This window comes from Erpetoichthys calabaricus, chromosome 11, assembly GCF_900747795.2.
Source record: "Erpetoichthys calabaricus chromosome 11, fErpCal1.3, whole genome shotgun sequence".
NCBI classification, from domain to species: Eukaryota; Metazoa; Chordata; class Cladistia; order Polypteriformes; family Polypteridae; genus Erpetoichthys; species Erpetoichthys calabaricus.
Genome location: NC_041404.2, coordinates 42,938,047 through 42,960,898, shown reverse-complemented (window position 1 = coordinate 42,960,898; position 22,852 = coordinate 42,938,047). Strand labels below are relative to the sequence as shown.

The window sequence follows — 22,852 nt, the reverse complement described above, 5'->3', positions numbered from 1 at the left end:
ATAAAAGTATACAGTAATGTATTTTCCAACCTTTCCAACTTAAATCAAATCGTATTAATATATGTAATTTTCCCATTGGTAACAATCATTTAGAGTCTGTCCAAATTAAAATGCTCAACATTTGGGGTGGTATATAGTGTGGACAATTCATTAAAAAATGTTAATAAAACTCAAAATTTTTAAGTTTAGTCTCTAAACTCGAATAATTGGGATAGTCTCTTAAAATGTGCTCCCTCAATAAAACAAAAGTCTTCCAGATTGGTGTGCTACAATTTTCCTTGTATCAACAGGCAATAATTTGGTTTATTATCTTCAAACAAGTAGTCTTTATTTCTGATTATATTTTCTAAACTTGTTCAGAAGTTATAGGAAAGGTTTATTGTACTGAGATACTGTACATTTCATCTCTCTTTGTAGATTGGGCTGATATGGGCAATGTTCCAGTTATTAGGCATGTCTTCTATAATAATAATAATAATGATTCTTTACATATATCTAAAATGATTGCCAAAATATACTTAGTAAAGGATTAAGCAGGTAGAAAGTTCACTGTATTACATGCAGTATGTGTGACAATAATGAGTCAAAAATCCTATAACAAATATATATAACTTTCCCATTGTCCAATCAGGAACACCTATCTTGTTTAACTTCATCCTGTGGCTTTCCATTTAAAACTTCCTTTAGAAATACTTGGGTATTTAATTTATTTGCTTTCAGCTGTCTATTGACAGTATTTTTTTTCCTACATAGTTATCAGAATTAGAATTAATGGAACATATGCATGAACTTAAAACCTACCTCTTTAGAAGAAATCATTCTGTGGTATAAGGGCTTCTTGCAAATTATGCTGGCATTGTCCACATAAATGTAACTGCATGAACTTATTTTTGATAGCTAGGTGGAAGATACTTAGGTCAAACATATGAAGAGGAAAATCAAATTTTCTGTGTCCATTTTAGGATATCCTCCTCCCTCTAACAAAATGTTTAACTCTTTGAGGGCTGAATATCTTTTCCAAAAAACACAGTTTTCTGAATAGCACACAGAGCAATGATTTCACACTTAAGTCCACATAAAATGTCTGTTGCTATGTGCTTTTGGCACTGCTGGCACATGTTCGGCATCTCTGGCAGCAGTGGCTGCATTGGGGGCACCTCAGTGGTCAGCAGGAATGCACGGTGGCCCAGCTGCCTGGCTGTCTTCGGACAGCAGGTGGGTGGTGGTGACGGTCACAGTGTGACACAATCTGGTTTGTACCTCTTGTCATCACAAGTGGTGGTCCTCCCAGGCAAACACTGCTGTGGGCGCATCAGCTACACGAGTGTTCTGCACCACGATCACCTAGGGACCGATCAGATGATGCTGGTACCTCACTTTCATTTTTGATCTCCAGAACACTTGCATCAAACTCAGAGTCTGACAAGTCAGAGTCTGATTGAACAAAATTACGTAAAACGTCCTTGGAGTATTTTGCTTTGCACGTTCGCTTTGGTCTCTTGCCAGATGTCGGTGCCATTTTAGAGGTTGTTTGCTCTTTGCTACTCATGCACGTGTAGGGAATCAAGGTTAAATCAACAAAGTTATGTAACTATCCTTCTAGCAAAGAGAGTCAAACTAAAACATAAGGACAAGTTTTGTTGCAGTTTACAGCTGATTACCCTCCTTTACTCCTGAATTTTGACAAAAGTCGACACTAGCCTTAAAGAGTTAAAGTAGTCCTTTATTTTCTTTTTTGATATGGAAGACGAGTTTTGTTGAAAGGGCAGATGCCATTTTGGCTTTGGTAGGAGGAAGAATAGAGTTTGAGGTAGCACAGAATATTGAGACAGGGTGGATGGCATTTTATTAGCAGAAGGAAGGATGGAGTTTTGCTGGAAGGAGGAAAATGTCCAAAATGAACACTACACAAAAGAGGTTGCACAAGCTAGAATCAAAATACTCTTAGATCTGGTTTGAGAAATATATATTGGAAATATATACATATAGTGAGTGTGGATTTGTAAATTGTTTTGAAACAATAATGTTCACAGTCATCGGTATTTCCAGTGTAATTGGCCGGACGTTTCTATTAGGTGTTCCACAATGGCTTACAAAGTCATGAAGAAGTTAATGGAATTGTTCAGTTTATGTTTCCCTAGAGCAACTTGTCAGGGACAGTGAGTCTCAATTTGTATTATAGAAATTTGCCACCTTCCACCAAGCAAATTAATTCTAACTTTTTCATCTAAACCACACCATCATGCCACAAAGAGTCTATGAAGGAAATGTGCATAAACAATCAAACATGCTCTGAACGGTTGCCAAAATAAAGTCTTGTGTTAGCTCTACTTCAGGTCTTGATCAAATCCTTACTGTCTTATAGTAATGAAGACTATGGGACCATTAATGTGCCATCTACCACTCTCTGATGATGAAGAGGCAAATTCACACAAGTTTTGACTTGGTATTGCCTCCACAGACAGGTACAACACAATCAAGAAAATGAATTAGTCAGTTAGACAAAATATACAGGAGAAGGTCTTTTATCTTTGTTAGTCATTCCTGGTTCAAAATTTCAACTGTGGATTTCTGCCACAGTTATCATTTAGACTGGTCCTGCTTCTTACACTACCCAGATCCAGCTTGCCATAGGCTTCATTTGATGAAAACATTGTTACAGGTAATGCCAACTGCTATGGTACAACTGGATATAATTATTCCTGAATTGTCTTTTCACGACTGTAACAATCAGTGTTCTTTTATGGAGGTGTCAGAACATGTGTTTATCAGCATCTATATCTGAAGAAGAGTATTTAAAAAAATTTCCTTTAACTGTTTCTTCTTCAGTGAACTACACAACCTGGCTATCATTATCCTGTTAGACATAGCCCCCAACACGTCTAAATTTATAGTTAGTTGCCTCTAAGGTGGTGGACAAAATATAACCATTGATAAATATAAGGGCTGAAGTTATCTACCATGTTTTTCCCTATGAAGAAATAATCAAAATGATAATAGGAAAACAAAAAGAAAAAAGAAAGTTCAGTGTTTTTAGTTTTTTGATGTTACTAAAGAAAGGAGCACAATGTTACCTCTATTATTCTAAAGTCAGTCAGTCATTTTCTAATAAGCTTAGTCCTGAACAGGGTTGCAGGGGTCTCCTGGAGCCTATCCCAGGTGGCAAAGACTGCAAGATAGGAACAAACCCTGGGCAGGACACCAGTACATCACAGGGTGGACACATAACACACCTTAACCACACACTACAGTCAGTTTCGTATCGCCAATCCACCAAACCTGCATGTCTTTGGACTTTGGGAGGAAACTGGAGCATCCTGAGGAAACTCATGCAGACAGAGGGAGAACATGCCAACTCCATGCAGAGAGAACCTGGGGCACAAACCCTGGTCTCCTTAGGCAGCAGAACTACCATTGTGCCACTGTGATTCTAACGTGATACTTGGTATTGAATATTCTGCTTACTTAAACTAATGTTTATTATACCTTACTAGTGAATATGTCCACTTATGTTCAGAAATACAGCACAACATCTCCCTGTTTTGAGTGCTGCCCACTAAGATATTATTCCTTCTCATATACTTGTTGTTGCTAGCAAGAAAAGAATACAGATAAATGAATTGATAAATGGATGTATTCTTTCAGGCATTTTTCAGTATTTACTTTCTTCTCTCAATTTACATTTAGAAACACAAATTCAGAAATTAATGTTATACATTAAACATGTTTATTGGCATATGGCAAGGGAGTTTATATCACACCATTAATATTATTCCTCTAAGCTGTTACATGCAGTGCCTTCAGATTGTATCCTTTTTACTTTTTTTGGGTCATTGTCTACTAGACTCCATCAACCTGACAGAGCTTAAGAAGATCTGCTGTGAAGAATGGCAGAAAATCCCCAAATCCATGTGTGTAGAACTTGTCACGTCAGACCCAAGTACTGAGCAAAGGGTCTGAATGCGTGTCTCAATGTGACAATGTTCTGAATTTTTTAACAGTTTTGCATAAAATCCTAAAGTCCTGTTTTAGCAATGTAATTTTTGGGTATCAAGTGTTGCTTGATATAGAGAAGACCAAAATAAATAAATTGATCCAAGTATAATACAGTTTTTATAATACATACAATATTACGTTTCATGCTCACTTTCATAGAATATCTCACATTCAAAATAAAGTACTTTGCAAGTAAAAATAAAGAACTACATGAGAAGTGAAGCATGTCTGTCGAAATAAAAGATTTACGTGATATATTCATTTTAAAGTACTTATTTTGATTTCATTACACCTATACTGTACTGTATGTACAAATTCCATTGTAATTTCCAAAACGATCACAAGGTGTCACTGCCTTCCAACCTTCCAACATTTAAGCGCAAAATAAATAAATAAACTATAAGCCCTACCCCTTATTTTGTGCGTTGTCTACAAAAATATTGAGACGATGTCTCTTTGTTTATTCTGCTTACCGGCCTATCGGGATTTAATTTCATGAACAGGATTCAGAAACGGTGGATTTACAGATTGTACAATCAAAACGACTTTGTGCATATGTCAGAGCTTTTGTGCATATGATAAAACAACCATGGAAACACTGCATGGCTACAGACGGATTCTTTTGCTTTCGGGCTTTCTTTTGTGCTTTTCAGAGAATGCCTTTTCTCTCCTACGTTACTCTCTACCAGAAGAGTCAAAGACAGGAACGATTATTGGAAACATTATAAAGGATCTGGGCTTCGACATTAAAAATCTTGAAGGTCGAGGATTTCGTGTAATTTCTGGGCCAAAACAACAGCTGCTGCAGGTAAATCACAACACCGGAGTGCTTTTTGTGAATGAAGTCATTGACAGAGAAGTATTATGTGACAGAGGCGAGGCTTGCTTCATTACCATTAAAATTATTTTCGAAAACCCTTTAGAAATACATCAAGCTGAAATTGAAATTATAGATATTAATGATAATTCTCCTGCCTTTAAAGACAATAACGTAAGCTTGGAAATTCCAGAATCGACCCCGGTTGGGTCGCGCTTTCCTTTAGACGGGGCCTATGATCCGGATTCAGGTGCGAATTCTTTGAAATTCTATCAGCTCACTCAAAACGAGCATTTCGTTTTACAAGTAAAAGAAGGCAGCAAGAAATATAAAATCCCCGTCTTAGTTCTTCAAAAAGCATTGGACAGAGAGATTAAGAAAAATTTTGACTTTCTGTTGACAGCCTTTGATGGGGGTAATCCGCCGAGATCTGGAAATTTAAATATCAGTGTAACGGTAGGTGACATTAATGACAATGCACCGGTTTTTCTTGAAGAAACATATAGTGTTACGCTTGAAGAAAATGCCCCTTTGGGGACACTGGTTCTAAAAGTAAATGCATCGGATTTAGATGAAGGCAGTAATGGCGAAGTTGTTTATTCGTTTAAGCAATCAGTTGAATCTAAAGTCACCGAACTCTTTCAGCTGAATATGTATACTGGAGAGATAACGGTTAAAGGTGTGATCGATTTCGAAGAGAAAGAACTGTATGAATTTGACGTAAAGGCCACAGACAGTGGGCTCATGTCAATGAGTAGCCATTGTACTGTATTCATTAAAATTAAAGACATGAATGATAATGCACCTCTGATTGAAGTAACATCATTAACGAATTTAATTCTCGAGGATATAAAACCAGGGACAACAGTCGGTTTAATTAGTGCTACAGACATCGATTCAGGCCTTAATTCTAAAACAACATGTACCTTATCCGACCAACTGATGATGCCTTTTGAACTTAAGCCATCATTGCAGGAAAATCTGTATTCCTTAGTAATCAATTCACGACTGGATCGAGAATCTGTACCCCAGTATAATATAACAATAATTGCCAAAGACTTTGGCCATCCTTCTCTATCATCCTATGAAACAGTTGTAGTGAACGTGCTGGATGTAAATGATAATCCTCCCAGATTTTTACAAGACACTTATACATTTTACATACAGGAGAATAACACTCCTGGAGCTCCACTCTTCACAGTTAGTGCAGTGGATGTCGACGTGAATGAAAATGCTCTTGTCACGTATTATCTGCGAGAGAATGAATCTGTTGAAAAAACGATTGTGCCTTTTCTCAGTATCAACTCTGCAAATGGACAGATATTCAGCTTTACAACATTTGACTTTGAAGATGTGAAAAGCTTCTCGTTCAGCGTAATAGCTAAAGATTCAGGAGTGCCTTCTCTCAACAGTAACGTAATTGTGACCATTTTTGTCTTAGATCAGAATGACAACCCTCCGGTAGTGGTGTTCCCGCTAACAAATAATGGAACCGCAATGGTGGAGGAGTCGATCCCTAGAAGTGTAAAATCAGGCTATTTGGTAACGAGAATCCGTGCATACGACGCCGATGTGGGATATAATGCATGGCTTTCATTTTTTCTGCAAGAGGCTACTGATCCCACACTTTTTACTGTGGGGTGCTATACAGGTGAAGTTAGGACTCTCAGAAGTATAACGGAGTCTGATGTCTCTATACAAAAGGTGGTGATACTGGTGAAAGATTCCGGAAGCATTTATTTTTCTGCATCTGCGACAGTAATTGTTACAGTAGCCGATAAAACGGAAGCGCTAACGTTTTCGGAAGTTAAAAACAGCAAGACAGAAGAACAGCAAGAAAACAGTTTGACATTTTATTTGGTAATTGTTTTGATTTCGCTGACATCTTTATTCATTATCAGCATAATCACTCTCATTGTCTTGCAGTGTCACAGAAGACATAAAAATGCAATACGTAACAAGTATTTTGTTGACACAAACTATGTTGAAGTGAGCGGCTCCCTATTTCGTAGTAATCAGTATCAGACAGCTGAAAAAACAATGGTATTTATTAAGCCAGGTATGGACAGAGATTCCTTGATGGAGGCGGGGAGCAATGCAAATACTCTGCTTATTTCCGATGCTGGATTTAAAACGACAGAAAGGGTGAGTTTTTATTTTTAATTTGAATTTATTTTTATTTAACCAAAATATTTTTACTTTCCATTTTCAACCTCTTGTAGTTGTCTGTCATATACCTGCTCTTGATTCACTATGTCAAAACTTGCGCTTAATTCTAATTATGGTAACATAACAGAAACGCAGTTTTTAGTGAAGATGTTTTTATATTTTAACTTTCTGTAAAGCCTAACATCATCCTTCAGAAAACCATTGCTTGCACGTATTTAAATGATTTATGTATTTCTGATACTGCTTAATTCATTTGACTCATTTCGGATTCGTCTTGTTACTGAACAATACCGAATAATTCGTACGTATTCTTACTGAATAATAAATACTATTATACCTAAACCTTCGTAATGAACTGGACATAGAATAAAAAACATTAGCACAAAATGTTAATGTATTTTTATTGTAGTCAACATGTTCACAAGAATATGTCTTGATTGTATTTTTACTTCGTTGTATGTACTGAGGAACACAGAATGCCTTTATTGAAAAATTGTATTTGTGACGTCACTGACGTATTGTAGTCAATGTAGCTTGTATGTGTGATCACGCTTTGTTGGGCTCACACTGGAAGGAAGATATTTATCAAAGCAAGCCTTTTTTAAAATATTATTTTAAAATATTAAAAGTGAATGTGATTTTGTGCCAAAAAGTAGAACTTAAGTGAACATTAAGTAAGCAATCCTCTAATCCACATGACACATCAGCCTTGAAGCAGGTGGTGGCTTTAGGACTCAATGCTTTCAGGTGTTCAAAGCATATATGGTGGTATTTTCAGGAATAAAATGATTTCTTTGTCCTGTAAATAGTAAAAATAATATATTGCCATTTTCTGAAAACCAATTGATGACTTTTGAGAAAGATAGAACAACACAGCCTTGGATCTTCATTTTTTCTCATCAGTTTCTTTAGTTTTGCACTCAGAAGGCATGTTGCCAAATTTTATTGTATTAGTATTAATTTATTTTTATTTTATGTTATAAAATGTTTTGTCGTGAGTTAGGCTTAGGTTTAGATTTAGACGGTTGTTAATCAAACAATATTTTTTTCCAATCATAAAAGGCCTTCTCCATTTACCCTAAAATTATAAAGTTAAATTCAGGCCTATGCAAAGGCCATCCAAGTACTTAGGATTTAAGTAGTTTCTTTAGAATTTTTGATCAAAATTTTCCCAACAAATTTTAAAAGTCCACTTGAAAAATTGCTGAGATCAATCCTTAAAAATCTCACAATATATTTATCAAATCTGTTCCATTTGCATTAAAAAAAAAAAGCTTTTAAATAATGTGGGTTTCAAATAGCACCCCTACAAAGCTTAAAATTTACAAAAAAAAAAAAAGATCTAAAACATTTAAAACTATTTTTTTACTAAAAGATTAAAAGCTCATCATAAAAACTATTCTTAAAAATATATATTTAAAGGTTTTGTCAGTATATGATGCATGGCCCCATGGTCACTACTATATGCTATGATGAATATACTTTCATAAGTTTTTTGTTTGTTTGTTTGCTTGCTTTAATAATGGCTCCTTAAAAATTATAAATGTTGTGGAGAACTGTGTGGGTACCAGGTGCTGCTAGAAGGAGGTCTAGAAGGGTGACTCAAGGATATCCAGATGGCATCCCTGGCCTCAGAAATGAGTGTGGGCATAAAATCAAAAGTTCTCCCTGGCTGGAACTGTAAACTTACTTTGAGTCAATACTCCAGAAAACTCAGAATCAGGAGGTGATTGGGACAAGGATTCAACTTGCAGCGGGATGGGAACCAGAAATGTTTTGAGTAAATGAGGGTCAGAAACAGATAAAAAAGACAGTAAAAATATGGCAGGTGAAAGGGAATACGGTGAATAAGTGGCTGAGGTTTCCCATCTGAGAGACAGGGTGCTAACCTTAATTCTGGTTTTAAGAATGATATGAGATGCCTCCTTATCTTTTGAAAGTATATACAGTATGTATATATTTAAATCACTCCCTGTGTTACTTCCTTTAATACTATGATATGACTATGATTATGTTGAGGAATCCCATACAAAATGTCTGTGGAAGAGTAGTGTGTATAGGACTTATTTATGACTGTCTATTACCTTTCTGTAAGCACTCATTTTTGTCATTGCCAAAAATAATCCCCCATGATGTGTTCAACTAGAAATAAATGTTTAATGATCAAGTATTTAGAAATTAAGTGGAATAAAATTTCATGGGCAGGAGTTTCTCCTCTTCAGATAACATCTGGAAAATGCAGGGAAGATATGGAAATTGATTTTTTTATTTTTTGGACAAATGAGAAAAACACATCTGCCCATTCCAATGATTTCACTGTGTCTCGGTTTCAATTATTTCACTTGCTTGAGTAATTGAGCACTGTCCAGATTCCTTGGTTGTCTAAAGAAGGATAGGCGCCGGTGAGCTTTCTTGAGGATTGCTGAAATGTGTTGTGTTGGCTTCTGGTAGTCAATGATGGTAACTTAAAGAAAGCAAAAGCTGCTAATTCTATTCACATATAGAGATAAGTATACAGTCTGTTTTATGTTTACTGAAGACTGCAGTATGACAAGTGCCTTGGTTTTGCTTGAATTAAGAAAGGTGTTTAAGTCCTGACACCACTGTATCATGAGCAGTGATGAGCAAAATAGGGAAGTTTAAATTCACATTCAGTTTCACAAACTGACAATAACATTTGGCTGGAGGGCAACTTTACATTATTGAAACACCAAACAAACACACAAAATCAAATTTTCTGGAGGTTTTAAAGAGTGATTGGGGTGAAAATTAAGGAATATTGCTCACTATAGCCTCATTCATACTTACAGGTTTACCTTTACTTATCTGCTGGTGTACATAATGCAAATAATAAGTCACAAATCAATAGAATTGATTAATTTATCTACTTGACAACACCATGGAAGGGAGCACTTGGTGTTATTTATTTGAAATAAGACATGCTGCATATCTTCTACATGAAAACACACTAAAATTCACCATTGTGTACATTGCTGTTTGAAAGTCCAACATTAAGACGTAGATGGTAACATTAAGTTTGGCAATTAGTTCTGATGCTGCAACTTTATAAGTGCTAGGATGTAGTCCATACATTATACTTTAGAATAGGAGCTTTTTTCCCACATATTAATTAATAATCATATGCTTACTATATATATATATATATAATATATATATATATATATATATATATATATATATATTCATTGCATTCGTAGTCTGTGTCACAATCTGATTGTATGGGTGGTTACCTACCAGGTAACGCTTGTGGTTGGTCAGCAAGTCAGCTAACATCCGCCACGGTGCCCTCATTTCAGTTGCGAGAAGCAGATCATAGAATAGTTGAAATAGTTTACTGTCAAATAATACAAAGTTTACGCGACACGTGTTTCGCCCTAATCCTGGGATCATCAGGTGTACACACTCACTGCACCCCCCTCTCGGGGAATTGAACCTTGGACATCAGCGCCAGAGGCAAAGCCTCTAACATTGCGCCACGGCGCGTGGTTCATGTCAAATGAATGAACCACACGCCGTGGCGCAATATTCATAGCATTTGTAGTCTGAGTCACAGTCTTATTGTATGGGTGGTTACGCATGTGGTTGGTCTGCAAGTCGGCAAACATCTGCCACAGTTGCGCTGACAGTTGCGAGATGAGCCCAAATAAGGGTGAAACACGTGTCGCATACTCTTTGCATTATTTGACAGTAAACTATGTAACATATATATATATATATATCCATCCATCCATCCATTTTCCAATCCGCTGAATTCGAACACAGGGTCACGGGGGTCTGCTGGAGCCAATCCCAGCCAACACAGGGCACAAGGCAGGGAACCAATCCCGGGCAGGGTGCCAACCCACCGCAGATATATATATATATATATATATATATATATATATATATATATATATATATATATATATATATATATATATATATATATATATATATATATATATATATATATATATATACACAGTATATATATATATATATATATATATATATATATACACAGTATATATATATATATATATATACACAGTATATATAAATATATATAAATATATATACAGAACTGTACAAAAGTTTTAGGCAGGTGTGAAAAAAGCTGTAAATAAAGAATGCTTTTAGAAATATAAATAATCATTGTTTATTGTTATCAATTTACAAAATGCAAAGCAAGCGAACAAAAGAAAAACCTAAATCAAATCAATATTTGGTGTTACTACCTTTTGCCTTCAAACCAGCATCAATTCTTATAAGTACACTTGCACAAAGTCAGGGATTTTGTAGGATTCTAGTCAGGTGTCTGATCAACCAATTCTACCAAACAGGTGCTAATGATCATCAATGTCACACGTAGGTTGAAACACAGTCATTAACTGAAACAGAAACAGCTGTGTAGGAGGCTAAAAACTGGGTGAGGAACAGCCAAACTCTGCTACCAAGGTGAGGTTGTGGAAGACAGTTTTATGTCATGGCAAGATTGAGCACAGCAACAAGACACAAGGTAGTTCTACTGCATCAGCAAGGTCTCTCCCAGACAAAGATTTCAAAGCAGACTGGGGTTTCAAGATGTGCTGTACAAGCTCTTTTGAAGAAGCTCAAAGAAATGGGCAACGTTGAGGATCGTAGACGCAGTGGTCGGCCAAGGAAACTAAGTGCAGCAGATGAAAGACACATCAAGCTTATTACCCTTCGAAATTGGAAGATGTCCAGCAGTGCCATCAGCTCAGAACTGGCAGAAACCAGTGGGACCCAGGTACACCCATTTACTGTCTGGAGAAGTCTGGCCAGAAGTGGTCTTCATGGAAGAGTTGCAGCCAAAAAGCAATACCTCTGACGTGGAAACAAGGCCAAGCAACTCAAGTATGCACGAAAACATAAGAACTGGGGTGCAGAAAAATGGTAGCAGGTGCTCTGGACTGATGAGTCAAAATCTGAAATATTTGGCTGTAGCAGAAGGCAGTTTGTTCGTTGAAGGGCTGGAGAGCGGTATAATAATGAGTGTCTGCAGGCAACAGTAAAGCATGGTGGAGGTTCCTTGAATGTTTGGGGCTGCATTTCTGCAAATGGAGTTGGAGATTTGGTCAGGATTAATGGTGTTCTCAATGCTGAGAAGTACAGGCAGATACTTATCCATCATGCAATACCATCAGGGAGGCGTATGATTGGCCCCAAATTTATTCTGCAGCAGGACAACGACCCCAAACATACAGCCAAAGTAAATAAGAACTATCTGCAGCGTAAAGAAGAACAAGAAGTCCTGGAAGTGATGGTATGGCCCCCCCACAGAGCCCTGATCTCAACATCATCGAGTGTGTCTGGGATTACGTGAAGAGACAGAAGGATGTGAGGAAGCCCACATCCACAGAAGATATGTGGTTAGTTCTCCAAGATGTTTGGAACAACCTACCAGCAGAGTTACTTCAAAAACTGTGTGCAAGTGTACCTAGAAGAATTAATGCTGTTTTGAAGGCAAAGGGTGGTCACACAAAATATTGAATTGTTTTAGATTTCTCTTTTGTTCATTCACTGCATTTTGTTGATTGATGAAAATAAATGATTAACACTTCCATTTTTGAAAGCATTTTTTCACACCTGCCTAAAACTTTTGCACAGAATTGTATATATACAGTGTGTTTATATATATATATATATATATATATATATATATATATATATATATGTATGTATGTATGTATGTATGTGTGTGTGTGTATATATATATATATATATATATATATATATATATATATATATAGTTGCAGGAGGCTGGGGGACAGACCCGGCCGGGACGCATGGAAGGACCGGGAGGTGGCGTATTCATCCTCCGGGCCATGAGGGGGCAGCCGTCCTGGATCGGGAGAGGAGCAAGGAAGCTCAAGGTCGTTGGGGCCAGTGGCCACTGCCAGGGGGGAGCCCGGGAAACGTGTACTTCCACTACACTTGGGAAAATGGAGGATGATCCTGCCAGGGACACCTGGAGTGCTTCCTGGTGCAAGAGCAGCACTTCTGCCACACCAGGAAGTGCTGCTGGAAGAACATCAAGCACCTGGAGCACATCCGGATGAGATTAAAAGGGGCCGCCTCCCTCCAATCAGGGAGCTGGAGTTGGGAGTGGGAGCAGGACGAAGCTCCAGTGGAGAGAGGAAAGGCAGCCCATGGACAGAGAGATTGGTGATTGTTGCGAGGAGCACAGTGTGCTGTGCGGGACTGTGTATTGTGCAGAGAAGAAAAATAAATGTGTGTATTTTTATAAAGATGTGGTGTCAGTCTGATGGTGTCCGGGTATGTCTCACTATATATAGCAAGGAGACCAGGGTTTGTATCCCCGATCATCCTGTGATGTTTACATGTTATCCCTGTGTCCGGGTGAGATTTCTCTGGGCTCGTCAGTTTTCTCCCACAATTCATAGACATGCAGGCTAAGTGGATTGGTATTACTAAATTGGTCCTGGTGTGTATGTGAGTGTTCACCCAGCGATGGATTGAAGATCTGCCCAAGGGATTGATCCTGGGTTGTGTGCTCTGTGTTTCCTGCGAGATATATATATATATATATATATATATATATATATATATATATATATATATATATATATATATATATATATATATATATATATATATATATAAAAAAAAAAATTAACATGTAGATTTTAGATGTACTGATGCTCTACCTAGCACTGATTATTGCCTTGCATTATGATAATCTCTACTGCTCCAAAACCCTGATTAAGGTTAATTAGATTTGACAAAGTTATGTTATTTATTTTATTTAATTGCATATTATAAAATGTGGAGCAGCAGATTGAGTGATACACTAATTTGTGATATTGCTTCACAGATTCAAGATTAAATGTTTTACTCAAGGTCTAGTCACTGTTTCTGTGGAGTGTGAATTTTCTGCATTTTTTTTTCTTGAGTATACTCTCATATAGTTAAAAACATATGGGCTGTTTAACATTTAGAATTAAATTGTGTTTATGTTCAAATGGGTATAAGCTGTCTTGCAACAAAATTATATCTTGCAATGGATTGGTTCCTGTGTGTGCCTTATGGCAAAAGAATATGCTTCAGCTCCTTGGAAACCAGAACATGAAAAAATGGGATAAGGAAATTGATCAATATTGGGAAATTCTAAATTAAAAAGGAACACATTTTATGTATGTTGTCACTCTGCATTTATGAATATTAACTTTTCAAAGGTATTATCAGAACTGAACCAAACTTGATTTTGTACTGTACATACTTCATTTTCATACAGCAACAAGAGTAAATAGAGTAATTGCATGGCTCATCTAGTCATTAATAAATAAAATAGAATAATCAGCAAAAAAACTTTAACTCGCCATTTCTACAAATTCCTGTCATTTTTATCTGATACAATGACATTCATTTAAACATTCTAAAGGAAAACGTGCCTTAACAAAATGCTTTTTAAATCAATACTACATAATAGTAAAAAATACTACAAAGAAAGCAATTGAAATAAATGTAGTCTATCAATTATTTATAAACAAATATAGTTACAATTTACAGATAGGAATATGCTACCTATCCTTTCATTTCTGTTTGTTGCCTCCTATAACACAGACACTAAACCCATTATGTGTGTCCCCTATCCGACTATATAAAATGTTCATAATAAGAGATTAAGAAGTCAAAAAAAAGTGTATAAAACTAGGAAAAACAGGAAAGATATTCAATGAAATAATATTTGATTTGCAAACACTTTTTGAACTAAGACATGAAATGTTGTACACCTAACATCTAAACCTATTTACGATTAGTTATTTTTTAAACTTTATTGTATGATATTAAACAGATTATTTTTAACACTGTATTTTCCCTCTAAACAACCATGTACAGAAAAATGTGAATTTCATCGCAGTTTAAGATGGAAACGCAAGGTGTCGCTGCCGTCTACTTTTTCAGATGTAGTTCAAGGAAAAAAAAATAGAAAGCCCATCCCTATTTATGTGCGTGCTTTCCGTAAGACACAAAGCTTCTGTTGATTTTTTTCTATGCTAATTTTACATCTTTTTCAGTAGAATCTTTTGTTTTACAGAGTTTTCATGTTAAATAATATTTATCAGACTGCAGCGAATTCCTTTATCTGGAAAGAATTTTTGCATTACGCCAAGGATGAGTGGATCATGTGACTTCAAACGGAATTTAATTATTTCTGGTTTTCTTATGTGCTTTTGGGGAAATGCGTTTGCAAAATTACGTTATTCTCTTCAAGAGGAATCGATACCAGGGACGATGATCGGTAATATTATAAAGGATATGGGCCTGGATTTAAAAGACTTAGAAGGTCGAGGGTTTCGTTTGATTTCTGGATCAAAACAGCAACCGCTGCAGGTAAATCACAAAACCGGAACTCTGTTTGTTAATGAAATCATTGATAGAGAAGTGCTCTGTGACAAAGAGGAGCTTTGCTTTTTGAATATTAAGATTGTTATTGAAAATCCGCTCGAAGTACATCAAGCTGAAATAGAAATTGTAGACATAAATGATAATTCTCCGGAATTTCGGGAAAAGAAAAAAATACTTGAAATATGGGAATCTGCGCCTGTTGGGTCGCGTTTCACCCTCGAAGGAGCCTATGATCCTGACTATGGCGTTAATTCATTAAAATCTTATGAACTGAGTGAAGACATTCCTTTTCTCCTACAAGTTAAAGAAGGCAGTAGTAAAGACAGAATCCCAGTGTTAGTATTGCAAAAGGCTTTGGATAGAGAAGTTAAAGCAAAATATGAATTTACGCTCACAGCCATCGATGGGGGAAATCCCCCCAGATCGGGAAATATAAATATTACTGTAATGATCGGTGACGTCAATGACAATGCACCGATTTTTGATGAAGAAATGTACTCTGTAACATTAGAGGAAAACTGCAGTGTAGGGTCTCTTGTTTTGAAAATGAACGCTTCTGATTTAGATGAGGGCAGCAATGGGGAAATTATTTATTCATTTGATAGCTCGGTGAAGAATAAAGTCGCTGATATGTTCGATTTGGATATTTACAATGGAGAAATAACTGTGAAGGGTTTGATAGACTTTGAAAAGAAAACATTTTATGAGATTCAGGTAAAAGCTACAGACAGAGGACATGTGCCTATGAGTAGCGAATGCACCGTATTAATTAAAATTAAAGACATGAATGATAATGCGCCATTTATAGAAGTGACATCTTTGACTAGCTCAATAAAAGAGGACGTAAAGCCAGGTACAACTATCGGACTTATTAGTATTACAGATCTTGATTCTGGTGTTAATTCTAAAATATTATGTACCCTATCACGGAATCTGCCTTTTGAATTGACGACATCTTTTCAGGAAAATCTGTATTCTTTGAAAACAATCTCAAAATTGGACAGGGAGTCCGTATCCCAGTATAACATAACAATACTCGCCAAAGATTTTGGCAATCCTTCTCTCTCATCACAAAAAAATGTTTTTGTTAACTTATTGGATGTGAATGATAACAACCCCAGATTTCTGCAAGATCCTTACATTTTCTACATAGAAGAAAATAACATCCCCGGTGCCTCAATCTTAGCAGTAAGTGCTGAGGACGTGGATGCGAACGAGAATGCTATTGTAACATATCATCTGCAGGAGAAAGAAACCGTGGGGAAACAAATGGTTCCATTTCTCAGTATCATGTCTGATAGTGGACAGGTGTTTAGTTTTACAACCTTTGATGCAGAAAAAAGCAACACTTTTACCGTTAACGTCGTGGCTAAAGATTCCGGAGTGCCTTCACTCAGTTGCACCGTAACAGTGATTGTTTTTATCTTAGATCAAAATGACAATCCTCCAGTATTCGTGTTTCCAGTCACCACAAATGGGACTGCAGTGTTAGAAGAGACAATTCCTCGAAATGTCAAAGCGGGTTATTTGATTTCGAGAATCCGAGCCTATGATGCCGATGTGGGATATAACGCTTGGCTTTCTTTTTCCTTGGAGGAGGCTACAGACCTGTCACTTTTCAGTGTGGGACGATATACAGGAGAAATCAGAACTCGTCGAACTATGACTGATTCTGATGTAAATTTACAAAAAATTATTATATTGGTGAAAGACAGCGGAAGCAACTCATTTTCTGCATCAGCAACAGTTATTATCACTACAGCTGAAAACACAGAAGCGCACGCCTTATCTGAAATTAAAAGCATTACAAAAGAAGAAGAAGGAAATAAGATTACGTTTTACTTGATTATCGTTTTGAGTTCCGTGTCCTCGTTGTTTATAATCGCTATTCTGACTCTAATTGCCACCCAATGCTACAGAGCACATGAAAACTTCTTAAGGAGCAAATACTTAGAAAACGTCAATTATCCAGAAGTGAGCGGATCTCTGTTTCACAGTCACAACTACCAAACAGCAGAAAAACAATTTTTGTTTGTAGGATCAGAGGGGAGTCGGAATTCAGTGATGGAAGTAGGCAGCAATGGAAATACTCTCGTCATTTCCGATGGCGGAATTAACATTTCACCAATGGTGAGTGATTTTATGGATAACTTTAAATAGGACAGCTAACGTTAACTAAACTTGTTCAGCTGAATTCTTAATTGCCCTCGAATTTTTTTGCATACTATATAAATATTAGTATATCTTCTTTTAATACTGAAAAACAATGAAAATGTATTGTTATAAAAATGTTTATGTTTGAATTCATTGTTATAGTCATGAAATATTTGTTTTACATTCAACTTCTTATGGCAAAATTCTAAATGATAAAAGTTCCTAAATAACACAAAAGCTTTTTTCCCTCAGAATCCTTTCATTCTGTGAATCATCAGGCAGACAGTATTTTTAGGGTTGGTGCTTCTACGTACTTGCATAACAGTTCATGCTAATATTCTTAACATTCATTGAACGGTGATGTATTTCTTTTGGAAACACTTTTTGATCCCATATTAAAATTATGACATTATGGCTAATTTCAAAAGATAGATAGATAGATAGATAGATAGATAGATAGATAGATAGATAGATAGATAGATAGGCACTTTTGTTACTTCTCACATCCAAACATAGAGAGAATATGCAAATTTAATAGTGGCAGAGACAAGGTTGGAAATCCAACTCAAATTGATGAAGCAATAAATAAAGTTCACCACTAACACAAAAAAGAAACACTTATTTTTCTCCATTAATAAACTCTTAAGTAACCTTTCATTTTTAGTAGTGACAAAAATAAAATATTTGTCATAAATAAAGCAATTCCCATACAGCTAATTTATTTTTATGGTTAATGATTTATAAAAGCTCTAAACTAAACAAAATAGTTTTGGGGCAGTAAAACAAGAATTATCTATTTTTCTGTTTTTCAAATTTCGCTGTGCAGGTGACCAATTCTTTATTCACGTTGATGTTAAAAAAGAACCAGAATTCAATGAAAACCGTTAAGCTCCCTTGTACTGCAGATGGTATTGGTTGGAGCTGCTGTTGGCATTTTTCTTTGGAAAAGATACAGAAGAAACACATTAGAATGATAGATAAAAATGATATTTTATTTTAATTAATGTTTTTGTAATGTAACAATTCTTCTTTTCCTTTTCATTAGGCAAGACTTAATAAGAGTACATGTAGCAACATCAGTGATAATCTGTAGGTTGTTTTTTTTTATCTGACTTATTATTGTTTCTATGAATTTAATACAAGTAAATGTAAGGTATTGCAACGTTGGAGGTAGAAATGATAGATTTGAATGCTCAACGAGAGGTCTGAAATCTGAAAGTACACCTTGTGACGAAGGATCAAGACAGTGTACCAAAGCAATCAAGAAGGCTGTTTGCATGTGTGGTTATGTATCATTGTGTATGGTGTAAAGGTAAAGGGAGCTATGCTTAAGTCATGTAAAGCACAATTAAGGCCAGTGGAGTGGACATTTGTAGGTATTGGAACTTTATATTGAGGTGTGATTTTTTAGTAGAACAGTTGGTGAGTAAGGGGGAGTCTCCAGGGCTGTCTTAATGCATGGGCATTCTTGGCATGATAATCTATATATGCTGTGACTTGATGAGTGGTTGTGTAGGTAGGGGCCCCAGTGTACTGCTTTGCCCAGGGGCCTATAATGCTGTTAACACGGCCCAAGTAGTCTCCCCATGGAGTTTCTCTCTGTGATGTACAGTACTTGCATTAGTTTGGAGAGTGGGGGTGAGGTATCACCCTTAGAGTGTCACATGCTGAGATATATTAACTTTATATCAGGCTAGGAAGTTTTAAGGTTTCCACTTGTATTTTAGAGTGACAAAGTATATGTTATACATGCCAGCATACTCCGAAATCTGCTGGTATGTACATGCAAAAATTAGTAAAGGACATACCAGTACACTTCAGTCCCTGAGTGAGGCCTTACTGGCAGTGCTAGGTTTATAAGTTTGTTTTCGATATTACAAAAAAAAAACAAAACATAGCAGTGCTAGAGAAAGTCCATAAAAAACAACTGTTTATGGGACAACAAACGATGAAGAGAGACTGAAGGATTAGAGTGTTTTCAACTCATAATCCTTATTGAAAGTGAAATGCAAATCTTCTCAGGTGAAAGAAAGAACTGGTACTTTTGTTTGACATAAAAGGTGAATCTTGTTTTTCAGTTTACTACAGTGATCCCTCGCTATATCGCGCTTTGCCTTTCGCGGCTTCACTCTATCGCGGATTTTATATGTAAGCATATTTAAATATATATCGCGGATTTTTTGCTGGTTCGCGGATTTCTGAGGACAATGGGTCTTTTAATTTCTGGTACATGCTTCTTCAGTTGGTTTGCCCAGTTGATTTCATACAAGAGACGCTATTGGCAGATGGCTGAGAAGCTACCCAACTTACTTTTCTCAATCTCTCTCTTGCGCTGACTTTCTCTGATCCTGACGTAGGGGGTGTGAGCAGGGGGGCTATTCGCACACCTAGACGATACAGACGCTCGTATAAAAATGCTGAAAGATTATCTTCATGTTGCTACCTTCTGTGTGCAGCTGCTTCGTGAAGCGACATGCTGCACGGTGCTTCGCATACTTAAAAGCTCAAAGGGCACGTATTGATTTTTGACTTTGTTTTTCTCTGTCTCTCTCTCTCTCTCTCTCTCTCTCTCTCTCTCTCTCTCTCTCTCTCTCTCTCTCCCTGCTCCTGACGGAGGGGGTGTGAGCTGCCGCCTTCAACAGCTTTGTACCGGCGGTGCTTCGCATACTTAAAAGCCAAACAGACATATTGATTTGTTTGCTTTCCTCTCTTGCCTGAAGAAGGGGCCTGAGTTGCCTCGAAAGCTTGCATATTGTAATCTTTTTAGTTAGCCAATAAAAGGTGTCATTTTGCTTGGCTTTTCTCTACTCTCTGTTTCTGACAGTCTGTGCTCCTGACGCACACTCCTTTGAAGAGGAAGATATGTTTGCATTCTTTTAATTGTGAGACAGAACTGTCATCTCTGTCTTGTCATGGAGCACAGTTTAAACTTTTGAAAAAGAGACAAATGTTTGTTTGCAGTGTTTGAATAACGTTCCTGTCTCTCTACAACCTCCTGTGTTTCTGCGCAAATCTGTGACCCAAGCATGACAATATAAAAATAACCATATAAACATATGGTTTCTACTTCGCAGATTTTCTTATTTCGCGGGTGGCTCTGGAACGCAACCCCCACGATGGAGGAGGGACTACTGTATACATTGAAAAAATCATAAATTGGATTTCTAGAACCATTAAATGATTCTCAAAATTCCCTCATTTTCATCAACTTAACATCAATTGTTTACTTCAGTGATCATCGTCATCAAATTCTTCTGTGTGAAGCCTAAAATCAGGAGGACTGATCTAGATCATTTATGTTAGGTAGAAATTAGAAATTAGAATTAGAAATTAGAAATTAGGTAATTTCTCTCCAGCCCTCTGGAGATTTTGTTTTGTTTGTTTTTTCTGTCCTCCCAGCCATCGGACCTTACTCTCTTCTTTGTTATTTAGTATTGCCTAATCTTATTTATTTATTTTTTTTTAAACTTTCCTTTCTTCATCTTGTAAAGCACTTTGAGCTACATCATTTGTATGAAAATGTGCTATATAAATAAATGTTGTTGTTTTTCAGAGAACATCCCTAACTAGCTGTATGTACATTTTCTAAAATGAATTTGCATAGAGGATGCCCTGAAAGAGATACTCTAGGAACATGAAAGTATGAATAGATCATTTGGAGAAACACAGCAATTTAAAGAGATTCCACAATTGAAAGGTACCAGTTTTGAGGTCAATTATCGTATGCATGGCCCTCATTATGTGTTTTGTTGGACAGACTTTCTGGGAATGTTTTAAGGTACTATTACAAATTAACTAGAGCTGAGAACTGCAGGGGCAGCATAACCTACTACATAGGAAGGAATAAATGGGTGACCCAAGAGATTCCAGTGGGCATTCCTCATCTTGGAATTGAGTGCATTAACCCAGGAGTTAATACTTACTTGACTTTAAATCTCCATTCACTCAATATGTCTCTTAATTTGCAGTCAGGGGGAGACTAGAACAAAGACTCAGATGGTGGTAGAAAGAGAAAGTCAAAAATGTTTTGAGAGAGAGAGAGAGAGAGAGAGAGAGAAGGATGACAAGCAGTGCTTCATTTTATTGTGATGTGGTGAGTGGATGGAAGGATAAGAGATTGTAACTTATTTTGTATTTTCTATTTATCCTTTGATTTTCTTATTTAAATTATACTTTATTTCTGTAGTACTTTAGTCTCCATAGTGAATAGCAGGAGACTGTCCTCATATCTTCAAAAAGAGTTAATATAAATCTTTTGTAATTACTTCCTGTGTGACTTCTTTTCATGCTGTGTTGTGACCTTGATTTTTTATTAAGCGCTCTGTTGCAAAACATCTTAAGTCACATGGTGATATAGTGTGCATGTATTACTTTTACATGACTGTCTGTCACCTTTCTGTAATCATAAACTCATGATATTTAGCCAAATGTAATCCACCCATGATGTTTTCTAGTAGAAATAAAAGCTGAAAGATGCAGTATTTGAATATCAGTTGGAATGAAAGCTAATAGGCAAGACTTTCATGAGAAAGCATCAAGAAAATATATGGAAGATAGGGAGGGATTTTTTTTTTTGACCAATGAGAAATCAACACATTGTAGTTAATTCACATGTACAACAGATGACTATAAAATAGTGCTGTACAGTAAGTGTAAAACATTGAATTTTGAATTAAGCTATTATGGAGTCTCTCTATTCCAGTGACTTCACTCCATATTCCTGCTTGAGTCATTTCACTTGCATGAGTGACTAATGTAGAACATATGAAAGCAACCGCTGTGTGTTTCATTTCTCTACACTCTTTGGTTTGTTCTATGGGTTTTTCAGATTTTCAAAATTCTTGTTTACTGTCATATGTGCACAACACAATGAAATTATTACATGTCTCTGACCAGTGATAATACCAAAAACAAAAAGGTCTATCGCATACATTGAATACAATATATTAAAAAATACTTTTTTTTTTCATCAGCTATTGAGCAACCTGACAACCTCTTGATAAAAACTCAATAATGTTTACATTTGTTACATATCAATTAGACATAATGGTTTGTGAACCAGTAATAATGTCTGTCATTTTCGCTTCTCTCTGTTATGATTTCTGAAGTTGAGCTGAATAGGTACATGTGCCAGATATTATATTGTTGGGGAAGGTGGTTTCTGGTACAGAAGGACACATCCAGTATGCACTCAGTTGTGTAAGGAGCGATAGGCTCTGTTGAGCTTCCTTAACAATAAATGAGATGTTTTGTGCTGGCTTCTTTTAGTCAATTATTTAGACTCCATTTCAATAAAACCTGATAATTATTTTCACATAATCT

General features: G+C 36.3%; 3 protein-coding genes across 15 annotated transcripts in view; all 3 read left to right on the top strand.

Annotated features, from left to right (window-relative positions):
* Positions 1 to 22,852, top strand: part of LOC114660357 (protocadherin alpha-C2-like) — a 480,950-nt gene that overhangs the window by 108,047 nt on the left and 350,051 nt on the right. The window lies entirely within an intron of this gene.
* On the top strand, positions 4,583 to 6,976 carry LOC127529616 (protocadherin alpha-7-like). Its single transcript, XM_051933773.1, has one exon. The coding sequence runs from the start codon at positions 4,586 to 4,588 to the stop codon at positions 6,974 to 6,976; it is 2,391 nt and encodes a 796-aa protein (XP_051789733.1). The 5' UTR covers positions 4,583 to 4,585.
* On the top strand, positions 14,952 to 17,567 carry LOC127529666 (protocadherin alpha-8-like). Its single transcript, XM_051934082.1, has one exon. The coding sequence runs from the start codon at positions 15,143 to 15,145 to the stop codon at positions 17,534 to 17,536; it is 2,394 nt and encodes a 797-aa protein (XP_051790042.1). The 5' UTR covers positions 14,952 to 15,142; the 3' UTR covers positions 17,537 to 17,567.

Coding starts and splice junctions, on each gene's coding strand:
- LOC127529666 (XM_051934082.1), top strand. CDS start 15,143: ATGAGTGGATCATGTGACTTCAAACGGAATTTAATTATTTCTGGTTTT.
- LOC127529616 (XM_051933773.1), top strand. CDS start 4,586: ATGGAAACACTGCATGGCTACAGACGGATTCTTTTGCTTTCGGGCTTT.